This window comes from Puntigrus tetrazona, chromosome 20 (genome assembly GCF_018831695.1).
Source record: "Puntigrus tetrazona isolate hp1 chromosome 20, ASM1883169v1, whole genome shotgun sequence".
Classification (NCBI taxonomy): Eukaryota; Metazoa; Chordata; class Actinopteri; order Cypriniformes; family Cyprinidae; genus Puntigrus; species Puntigrus tetrazona.
In genome coordinates, this window is record NC_056718.1 from 1953850 (window position 1) to 1966247 (window position 12398).

Here is a 12398-nt window from a genome sequence, read left to right on the forward strand (position 1 = left end):
CCTGCCTGAAAGTTTCAAGTATACCTAGCAAGACTGGGTTGGAGGTAAACTCAGCAGGACACCGGCCCTCCAGGAAGAAGTTTGGCGAGCCCTGCAATAAAGTGTGACTCTGATGAAGATAATGTGAAAAAGGTAAAAGCGAGGATGAGGCAACTGTTCTTAGGGGCAACTGGAAGCCAGTAATTTTCAGTAATTGTTACATCCCTGAATGTGATTATTGTAAGCATGAGAGGATATTTAATTACATGATATTCATTGAGATCTTTTCTGATCATTACAAAAAGAATGAGGATGAAAAATAGGATGCAAATAATTTTTATTAACTGTACAGTCTTCATTTTTCATGTCGAGAACGTCTGGGAGAATGGCACCAGCATTACTCTTACAGTCTTACACTGCTCTCTGAAGCCAAAGCATCTATAAAAGATTACTTCAAGGATTCTTTGGCAATTTTGATGATGTCCTTTTTTTTAACCTCATGCTGTATCCAAGTCAATTTGACTGAGGTTTACAATTATTGAGCAAGTGAATTATGAAGATTGCGTATGGATCAGTGCCTTCACTGCTGGTTTATAGGCCAGTGGTTGCTGCATACGGTTTTCCTTTTGCTAAATGCTTTTAGACTTTGAGATTGTTATGTTTGGTGTCTGTGTGGGAAATTTGTAATTTGGAACTGTAGTTTCCGTCAGTTTCTATTTTTAAAATCCTGTTGTGTGAATGGGTATCATGTCCTTAGCAATGCAATTTACTATGGCCTGACTGATTTCTTCGGCTCAGATAGATTAAGGTCCACATGCAGCCTGATGCAGGAATGCTTCTTTGATCATTGGCTGATCACGACGAACCAACAGTGAATGCGTGACCACCCTGTAAAAGGGAAAAAAATCAATACATACACAAATCCCCACATACCCATCAATACATAGCCAAATACAAATTAAATAAACATCTTAATAATTAATCAACTATATTGGATTGTATTGTACTTTTATACATATATTATAGCATTAGAAACAGTTAATTTACTACACAGCAAACTCCCCAGAGTAAAATTAACTCTATTCAGAGAATATTTGGTCCCTCTCTACATAGAGTTACATCAACTCCAGATGAGAGTTATAGTTAATAAGCTAATTAAGTGAATAATTAAATGATTGTGCATTAATGATGAATGAGTGTTGTTGGTCTGATTTTTGAATAGAGTGAAATTAACACTTATGTAGAGCTATATTTTAATTATATTCAATATCACTGAAGTAAAAAAAGCAAGAATTTCAGCCACAGCCTTGGAGGAAATCAAGCGAAAAATAAATACATAAATAAATCTCTCAAGATTTGATTAAACAAATCCACAAACAACATCATCAGATGCACTCATTGTTAACCGGATTGAGTTTATTGTATGTCTACAGAAGCTCTAAGTGAGTCAATGCCACCATAATTGTGGTCAGTGTTTACTTTACTTGGGCTCTTGACTCTTTTAATAAACTTTTGTTTGCTTCTGAGCAATTATAATATTGTTTCTCAGCAAAACATTTGTGCGTTGTTGACTCAAGAGCTTGCGATAGCAGACAAGCTTTTATTTTTTGTTTATAACTCTTTTGAAGGAACATCATGAAGTGTTTTTTCTTTGGTTTATTGACTGACGTTCAACTAATGGTAAACCACAAAGCCAAAAAAATCTCTCTCTCTATATATGTATATATATATATAAATAATGCCTCTGTTTTGAACATAAATGACTGCATTTGCTCAAGCTTTTAGACGTAAACACAATAATTGACAATAATTATTCATACTGCTATGCATGATGGGAGTTTTTCCTATAGTGTTACCCAGCATGCACTGCAGCATGAAGAACTTTGTTTGATTGTCACCATTGTTGAGATTCATAATTCGCTTCTTGATGTCTGTGTATCTACATCACACAGAAGTATAATTTATGTATTGTATAAACTTCAGTTCATTCACAATAGCTATTAGAGCTGACCTTGTTGTAGTTTCATGGCCGATAATGCAAAACATAAACTGGAAAAAGAAAAACAATATGTTCATATAACCACACAAGCTCAAAATGATTAATGCATTTCATAAAATGCTTAATGTGAAGTATTGATTTCTCGGCTTCACAACACCACATGTACTGTGACAGAGTGAGATCTAACACAAGACCCTTAAATTGGACCCTCTCATTAAGAAACCACATCTTGACCCCAGTGACCAATCTCAAATCTCTCTTTTCTGTCAAAGATCCTTGATAAGGTTATATTCATTCTTAGAGAAAAATGGTATCTGCAAAGATTTCCAATCAGGATTTAGACTGTACCATAGTACTGAGACTAGTCTCATCAAAGTTACAAATGACCTGCTTCTATCATCTTGATTGTTGTTGTATTTCGTTATTAGTGCTATTAGATCTTAGCCAGCATTCGACACTATCGATCACAACATTCTCTTGAAGCACCTTAGAATGGTTTAAATCTTATTTATCTGACCGCCATCAGTTTGTAGCAGTAAATGAGGAGGTATCATAGCATTCACAAGTGAATATGGAGTACCTCAAGGCTCAATACTAGGGCCGTTACTTTTCACACTTTACATGTTACTTCTGGGAGATATTATCAGGAGACATGGTGTTAGCTTTCACTGCTATGCTGAAGATACTCAGCTCTATATTTCTTTGTGGCCTGGTGATAGACACCAAATTGAGAAACCAACAGAATGCATATTGGACATAAAAAAACTGGATGATTATTAACTTCTTTATGCTAAATTCTGAAAAAGCAGGGTGCTAATAATTGGACCTAAAAACTCCACATGTAATAATCTAGAACACTGTCTAACACTTGATGGCTGCTCTGTTAATTCTTCTTCATCAGTTAGGAACCTACGTGTGCTGTTTGATACCAATCTTTCCTTTGAAAATCATGTTTCTAGCATAGGTAAAACTGTGTTTTTCCATCTTATAAATATATCTAAATTATGACCTATCTATCTCTCAACGTCAAATGCCGAAATAGTATTTCATGCGTTAATGACCTCGAGGTTAGACTATCGTGATGCTTTATTGGGTGCTTGTTCTTCATGCTTGATAAACAAACTTCAGCTAGTCCAATATACAGCAGCTAGAGTCCTTACTAGAACTAGGAAGTATGAACATATTAGCCAGGTTCTGTCAACACTGCACTAGCTCTCTATCAAACATTGGATAGATTTTTAAATCTTGTTTATAACTTATAAAGCTCTGAATGGTTTAGCTTAATTTCTAGCAATTATCATCGATTTGATTACAGAGATCATCTCCACATTTAATAACAATTTATTATTATTATCTTATTATTATACATCCCTATCATTCTATTCTCCCATTTGATACCATTCAGTGTTTTGATACAATCTGTATTGTTAAAAGCACTATACAAATAAAAAAGATTGATTGATTGTCTGACAGGAGTCAAGGGTCAAGAGCCCAACTAAAGCAATCACTGATCTCCATGATGGTGACATAATTTTAACCAGTAAAACACCAACATATGATCCTCTTTAACTCCAAGTAAATGTAAATGTCTGACTGAAATAACGTAAGTCTGGTTAGTAATGAGTGATGCTGGAGATGCTTTTCCTCTGCAGAGATCTTCAGAGATCTTGTTTGTAGCTGAAGTCAGTTGTAGGTGTAGTGCTTTTTTTTCTTCAATGGTGTTGATTGTTAACAGCAGGTGTTCATTAGTAATGCTCAATCTTCATTTAATTAGTCACTTAATTAGATAATTAACTCTGCTTCAGAGTTCATTTAACTCTAATTAGAGAGGGACCAATTGTTCTCTGAATAGAGTTAACTGTGTGTGTGTGCCAATGTATGATTGTGCTGTGTTCCATCTTTAACTTTATATCATTACTCTGCTATTATTAATTATTCTATTTAGTATTAAACTGAATAACAGTAGTTTTTATATAAAATGCAAAGTTTATCATAGTTAGTTAGTTTGGCATATAGTTTTAGCTAATTCTTCAACTACTGTACAATCAGTCAAGCTGCATAACTTACCTTTATCTTCCTGATTTGTACTGGATGCTGTGAAGACCGTCCTTTGGATGAGATATTAAACCGAGGTCCTGACTCTCTGTGGTCACTAAAAAATCCCACGGCAAAGAGTAGTGGTGTAACCACGGAATCCTGGCCAAATCTCCTCCACTGGCCCATGTCAATCATGGTCTCCTATTAATCCTCATGCATTGAATTGGCTGTGGCTGCTTTTGCATCATTCAGGTGGATGCTGAATACTGGTGGTGGTTGAGAAGAGACCCCCTCTTATAATATAGAAAAATGTTTTCTATAAAGGATTTCGATAAAAGACAAAAGGAGGTTTTCCTTTGCTTCCTTTGCACCTGTAAACAAACTTGTGAAGCTAGCATATCTCAGAGGCATCCACATGGATTCACTAAAGGGGGTCTTTATTCACGCCATGGAGTTGTGTGAGGCACATTGTATTACAGATGTGTGCTTAACCTAATGTGTTTTTTAATCAACCAATCTTCAATTGTCAGGTTCAACTAAAGTGATGAAAGCAATATAGTATAGAGTCTTGATCCTGACACTGGTTTGACAGGATGTGAAAATTAGCAATTTGCATAAAAGTAGCATTTTTATACAAAGTGACTTAGAAGTGAAGACAATAGAAGCAATCAAAACCAACAAAAGAGCAGCAACATTCAAAACGTGTGACCTAAGAATCTTACCTCAGAGCTGTACAATTGCTTGATACCAAACATCAACATTCTTACTTTAAAAATGAAAATAATCAGTAAAATGGTCCAAAAAAGTAAGTAAACTGAATGAGAAACCTAAAATGTGTAACCCAAGTAGCCCAACATGTGTTTTGTCCAATATCTGGTTTGTGTGCATGTGAGCGGTTTCACCTTCACTAAGTTTTCCAGGTCTGATGAGTTGACACACGAATGCTGCTCAAGGAATTCCAGTTTTTCCACCAGGATGGCCAGTTTCTGGGACGTCTCATGAGGCTGTTCCAGCTCTTTAAACACAGTTGCTCCGAGGATCAAGTACAGTACCACCAGCAGGAAGACGCTCAGCACTGTTTTCCAGCGCATAACAGTCACGCGAGGCTCAAAGTCATCCGGAGACTTCAGCAGCACAGGCTGAGCTGAGAACGACAGACGTGGTTTGGAGTTGTGAGTGGCTGTTTTAGGATCAAGGAGGTCAGGAGCAGCCACTAACACAGAGAAGAAAGAAAGACATAATATAATATTACATGACATTCACATCAGTAGTCTAACATCAATTTACTGATAAACTGAATTTTTTATGTGTGCTCTAATATGAAGTCATCAACACTGCACAGAATAAAGCTAATGTCAAACTGTTTCAAAGTACTAACTGCGTTGCTTACACAAATTAAATTAATTATAACCTTTAGTTTATATGTTTATAAAACACTTGTACCCAAAGCATCTCACTGCATTCATAGTACAGTTCATATATTTTCTAAATCCAAACCTAAGACCTTGGCAGTGATACTGATTCTGAAGCACAAACACTAGTTTGAAAAAAACTTGAGTAACTCTTTATTTTGAGGTGTCCATAATACAGAGCAAATACCTAGTACTTAGTAGTAGCCATTGAACTTACATAAAAATAATTTACTTATCATGTAACTAAGTTATGGAAAAGTTTGTACTTACAGTTTGTAATTACATAGATGTAACAGACTGCTACTGTTACACATTTGTAAAAGACAGAGTCATGATATTACACAGGCATAAGCTACTTAAAACATAGTGTAACAAGAGTGTACTTCAGTGTGCTGCATGTGTATCTATACTGTACATCTTATCTAGCTGCACCTTCGTTTGATTTAACTTATTAGTACACAGCTTAAATACATGTAATACCTTTCTAATTACATTAAAATTACAGAATATTACACAGGAATAGCTACTTAAAAAATGGTATCAAGTTTGTACTTAAGTGTAATTACCTGTGTAACTTGATCTGTTACAAACTGTAATTACAGGCTGTTCCATAACTTAGTTACATGATAAGTACATTTTATTTCATGTAAGTACAATGGCTACTACTAAGTACCTAATTAGGTAATTACTCTGTATTATGACACCTTATAATAAAGTATTACCAAAGTTTGTAACCAGGCTGTTTTGGTCACTACTGACTTCCATAGTAGGAAAAAAAATACTATGGAAGTCAATAGTGACCCAAAACAGCTTCATTACAAACTTTTTTTATACAGGATTAGAACTACCTCTATGGCCAAACAACTTTTTTGTCTCATCTGACCAAAGCACATGTTTCTTATATGCATAATTTTTCTTGGTCTGCAGCCTCGCAGACATTGAATAATAAAACAATAAAACAACATTGAAAAAATGGGTCAGGACACAAAACACAAGGATATTAAAGACAACGAATTATCACAGGTCTGAAAACACAAAGAAAAGATCAACTGGAAAGCAAACAGTGAGGATAACAAAGGAGGACGGGTGAACAAATTATCCAATGATCAGGTAATAAGAGTGTTCAATGGAGAAAAGAACACTGCCATCTGTTCACACAAAACATAACACAGGAACACATGTCCAGTGAGACCGCTCACAAGCCGTATGCTAAAACAAACATTACACAAGAAAAAAGGCATGAGACAAGACCGCATGGTGAGAGAACGAACACTCAACAAGTGCGCTCACAACAAAGACAACAGCATGAATGTCTGAACTGAAACTGACAGAACTGTTACGACCTGAACATCACACTATAAACCAGGGCTGTAAAATTGCAGGAGGATGAGGGTTGTACCTCCTAAAAATATAATTACAAACCTGGGTTCTGTTATCATTAAACAGAATTTTGTTCCAATTATTGCTTCAAAATGATCAGTGTATACTGTATAATTATTTCTAAATGAAATATTGCACCCAGTGGCCGATTTCTTTCAAATTTCTCACAGACCTTAGGGCAGTGGGTCAAAAAGGCCTACTCAACTTTGTTCCAATCAGTCTACATTAATCCCATCTAATAGGTGATAAATTACATTGGCTGATGGAGGCCATGTTTTTTTGAGGAACACAAATAGACCGACATGCCACTTAATTTTGGACAGCGGTTCATGAGAATTTTTATGTTTTCAAGTGCCATTTTTTTCCTATTATAGTGCCACACACTAGCCCAACTACACCATTTTTGTCACATGACCTCAGATTGAGGTCTTGCATATGTGTATGGAGTTTGAAGATTGAAATCCACAGCTTTATACCATAGAGCTCTGATGAGTTGGGACACAGCCAAAAAAATCATCAGCTGGATTCTGATTTGAAAGCCAAGACGTCGTTTGTTGTATGCGATGGACAAGCAAAACAAAGAAGACTTCGAAGGCTTCTTTGTGTGGGCAGCCTCTCACCATTGAGACTTAAGTCCTTGAGGGTGAGAAAGCCTGCATTCTATGCTGTTTTTAATGCCATTTTACACAGTTTTAGACTTGACTCTGAAATTCTGTGTGTACAAGTCTGTGGGAATCTGTGTCTCAGAATCGGTGGGAAAATATGTAAGGTTGTATCGTCCATGTAAAAAGTGCCTCTTTTGCTCACTTGTCTCTGCAGTTTGTTAAAAACCATAAATAGACTTGCTAAAAATGTACTTACCATGTTCCACTGAAGAAAGAATTTATTAGCCCCCTATAAACTTTTTCATTATTTTTCAAATAATTCCTGAATTCACCAAGCATTAAATATGACTCACAATAGCCATTGGTAAGTTGGGGATTGGACAATGAAACTAAAACACTGGCCAATTTAGTGTTGGCGGTTTTATGGCTAAATTTGAGCAGCCTGGTGGCCAGTCTTCATTGACACAGATTCCACCAGTAAGAGCAGAGTGTGAAGGTTAACAGAGTAATATCACAGTTTTGCTTAAAATATTGTAGTTCATATTAACAGTTCAAAAGAGAACAAACTGTTGTTGCAAGTCTTACTGGCGCATCTGTGACCCAGACAGCAAGTCTTTGTGATGTATCAAGAGCCACGGTATCCAGGGTATTGTCAGCATACCAACAAGAAGGACAAACTACATCCAACAGGAGTAACTGTATGCAAGATGAAGCTGTCTGAAAAGGATTGTCTGGGTGCTAACCCACAGCTGCCCAACTCACTGCAGAATTAAAAACTTAAAAACTCTCCTGTTTCTACCAAAATAGTCTGCCTGGACTTCTACAGGGTCAATATACATGGCCGGGCTGCTACTCGTGCCAATGCCAAACGTTGGTTGGGCTGTGGACAATGTGATACATGTATTGTTCTCTGATGAGTCCACCTTCACTGTCTTTCTCACATCCGGGAGAGTTACGGTGTGGAGAAGGCCCAAAAAAGCGTACCACCCAGAATGTTGCATGACCAGAGTGAAGCATGGAGGGGATTAGTGATGGTTTGGGCTGCAATATCATGGCCCGATACTTGTGCTAGATGGGTGCGTCACTGCCAAAGACTACCAAACCATTCTGGGGGACCATGTTCACCCAGTGGTTCAAACATTATATCCTGTGCTGTGTATCAGGATGATAATGCATCAATACACACAGCAAGACTGGTGACAGGTTGAAGACTGGTGATTTGATGAACATGAAAGTGAAGTTGAACATCTCCCACGTCCTGCACAGTCACCAGATCTATATATTATTGAGCCACTTTGGGGTGTTTTGGAGCAGCGAGTCAGGAAACATTTTCCTCCACCAGCATCACGTGGACCTGGCAACTATTTTGCAAGAATGGCTCAAAATCCCTCTGGCCACTGTAAAGGACTTACATCTGTCATTCCCAAGATCAATTGATGCTGTACCGGCCGCAAAAGGAGGCCCAACAGCATACAAATGAATTATTGTGGTCTAAAACCAAGCATTTAGTTTCATTGTCCAACCCCTGTATAGTAGAATTCAGTTTCATGGCCCTAGAAAATATTTATGGCTAGTAAGCTCTACCTACAGTATGCAGATCTGCTATATGTATTCTAGAGCCTGTCCTACAACAAAAATTACCCTACAGATTGTTTGCGCAAGTACCTTATTATGACCTACAGATACGTTTTAAAGGTAAGTACCCTCTAGCGGGCGTAAAAATAATGAGTGTTCTGTTGTGTTTGTTGTCATCAAATGATGTATTACTGTCATCAAAATGAACGTTTTATGAGTGCATGCTTTCTCTGGGTTCAAACTCATGATCTTATGATTACATCTTATAATGTGTCACTCTACAAACTGAGCTAAATGTTCCCTGAATCACAAGGCAGACAGGGGCGCAATTGTAGTGTGCGCTCTGATGGGTCGTATTTCAGGGATTTGAAAAAAACAACCTATACGTATGTATTGGTTGGGGGACAGGTTGGGGCACTATATGGGTGTTAATCATATTTGTTATATGTGCTTCAGCAATATTTCTTACATGCTCACAGTGGCATGTTTGTCTACGTGATCATTTCCATTTCCATGCTAATCCCTCTGAGAGATGTCACGACAGAACATTTATTACTTGTAGTTCATCCTAAGCAGGTTGGTAGGTAGTTTCAAATCTCTTCACACCTCAAAAATGTAGTTTTTAACTTTTAACTATTCATAATATCTAGTTATCTAGTCGTTTCTAGTAGACAGAGAAGAAGAGAATATAAGAGAATATTCATTTTATTTTTGACAGAACTGAAATCTTATTTCAGTTATTTATCCACATGCTAAAATATAAAAAGTCTTTCAAAGATTTTCTTTCTGCAGACAGAAACTTGGAAAAACTATTTTAAAAATTGAGATTTGAAAATATTTGTGATCTAGGACAAATATACAGCACATGTCATTGTAAAGTCTGCCTCTCACAGCCTTGTTGTCATCCATGTAAAATTAATTATGGTGTCTACTCTGATGAAGGACTTCAGCACTGATGCACTGCCAGAAAGATGCACATGACATAGGCCTGAGAACCATAAAGAACGCAACAGAAACACTGAAAAAAAACTAAATTGCGCACAATTTCATATGTGTAGTCATTTAGTAAATTAGGGCTTAAATACACAAGACAGGCACAAATCATTAAATACACTTAAATTAAAATTAAATCACCTTTAATACATTTTTCGCAGTGGGTTATAAACCTATATTTCATTTAACAGTTTGCTAAAATTTTATGTTTTCATTCTTAAAATGAGTTCAGATTTTATTAATTGTACAAGGGATACTCAGTACAAGTTAAGATTAATTGCCAGCATGTGTGGCATAATGTTCAGATTACCAGAAAAAAAAAGCAAAAATCTGGGATACAGTAAAACATGTACACTTATGGTGTGATTTATAAATATTGAAATATTCACAGCCACAATATTAAAATAGTATGAATTATAACGTGATTAATCTAGTACTATTCTATTTTTTTTTTCAGATTCAATGCATTAACAAAGCTATACTTTATGCCATTTTACTGTAATGATTATGTTTAAAACAACTTTATACCTTAAATAATACATACGTTTTTAATAAACTGAAGTGCTTTCATGGATGTATAAGCTTTAGATGTTATTTGTGAATTCTCATTGATAAAGGAGAGGTGAGGTATCAACGTTAACAAATAATACACGCTTTCGACTGTGCAAATTAATTTGCATTGAAACCCAAATAATCCTTTAATGTTCTTGATAATTGAAATTCATATTGCAAATAAGGTGTAAAAACAAGTCTACCGTATACACAGCATGTATGTATGAATGAGCAGCACCAATGTTTTCTGAAAAAGTTTTCTATTAAAAGACACATTGGATCAAAGCATCTGATCAGTATTCAGTTATGTCCTATGAACAGTCCTCCAAATTAAAATAAGAGATATTCAGGTGATATGAAATGATGTGATACGTGCACGTGCATGTATTACGCAGTTCGCTACACGCAACACATTGATAATTTATGGACCTTTTCTGTAGGCTGCAGGTTTTCTCTCTCTCTCTTTCTCTATCCCCCTCTTGAATGCTCTGCCTTTTGATCTGGTGAAATTATTCAAGGCTATGTCGATCATTTAACACACATTTAGAATGTCGTTTATTCCCGTCTTTACTTCAAAGACGACCGTGTCAAATCTAAACCTCACGCGCATCCTCTCTTAAGCACGCGCGCGCGCGCAAAATAAAACACGTCCGATGTATTTAAAGCCGGTTGTATTCCTGTTTATGTAACTTACTTCTTCAGTCTTCTCCTCATCGACGCTCGCGTTACCGTGTAGTCGCAGAGGTTCGGTTCGATGTTTCCAACTCCATTTCTTCTGTTCAGTGGCAGGGTTGTATTTAGCTGTTAAAACTGCCAGAACCTCTCGAAAAACGCACAGCTTGTTGAATGAGTGAAAGCGGAGGGAACTGAAACGCGCCTCCTCTAGATCGCAGACCCAAATGACGCAAGACGCGCGAGAGTGACCGGGATCTGAACGGTAACTAAAGGTAATAGGTTTGAACCGCGTTGATTTCTAAACCGTCGTAAATGTTGTTCCTTACCCTCAAAATCAGCCCGGTTGACACAGGAAGTATCAGATAAATAATTTACTCGAAATCATGGTCATTTTAATGACTTTAATAATTAAAAAATTGATGCAGGACCATCAGCGTCTTATGTTGTTCTAAGAAAACGCAACGTCCCCGAGCCAGTTCTACTATACAACTTTGTAATAATAACGTGTGCAGCCCCGTCACAGCATAAGAAAGGTTTTTTATTTTTATTTTTATAAGATATAGCACAATTCTTTCTTTTAGCCAAGTCAGAAAATTTGACATATTACACATAAGCACTTTTGAAGCAGAGTAGTCATGGCAACCGGGAAGACCTCTAAAAGCCAGTGGCTGGTACACCATCTTATGCTATCTCTGTTTTTGGTTAGTATCACAATATTAAAACAAACACACCTGGTCAAAAATATCAGCCACATAATATAATTGAGTTAAAGTGGTTTTGGTAATATACAGTCCTTATTTGGTATATTTTCTTAAATGTGTCATCTAGCATTATGCTAGTTGTTTGTAATGTGTGTGTGTGTGTGTGTGTATATACTATATATATATTAAATGTATGTTAAATACTTTAATTTAGCTGTCCTTACAAAATCAAACACACACATGACCTTAACACAGTCATATTTATTATATAATTGTAGTTGTGTAAATTATATTATTATTACTACTACTATTATAGAATAATCAGTTAAAGCTATAGTTCACCCAAAACTTTTTATGACCATTCACATTATTGTAAAGAGGAAACTGACTTCTGGGATGAAACTTTCCTGCTCATAACACTGTGAGGACACTTTTCAGTAGGCATCATCATCATCTTCCAAACTTTTATTTATTTATTTTAATAATGTAT

The 12398-nt window shown here is 36.3% G+C and overlaps 1 protein-coding gene across 3 annotated transcripts in view; it reads right to left on the reverse strand.

Annotated features, from left to right (window-relative positions):
• kcnk2b (potassium channel, subfamily K, member 2b) overlaps positions 1–11448 on the reverse strand; it is a 30761-nt gene extending 19313 nt beyond the window's left edge. For 2 of the 3 annotated variants that reach the window (XM_043220214.1, XM_043220215.1), the window contains exons 1-2: positions 11227–11446; positions 4918–5228 (exon numbers count right to left, since the gene is read on the reverse strand). In XM_043220214.1, coding sequence (XP_043076149.1) covers positions 4918–5228; position 11227 — 312 coding nt within the window. In that variant the 5' untranslated portion in view covers positions 11228–11446. Of the gene's footprint in view, positions 1–4917; positions 5229–11226 lie in introns of all 3 variants that reach the window. The other variant, XM_043220216.1, reaches the window with a different exon arrangement.
• Positions 11449–12398: the final 950 nt, after the last annotated feature.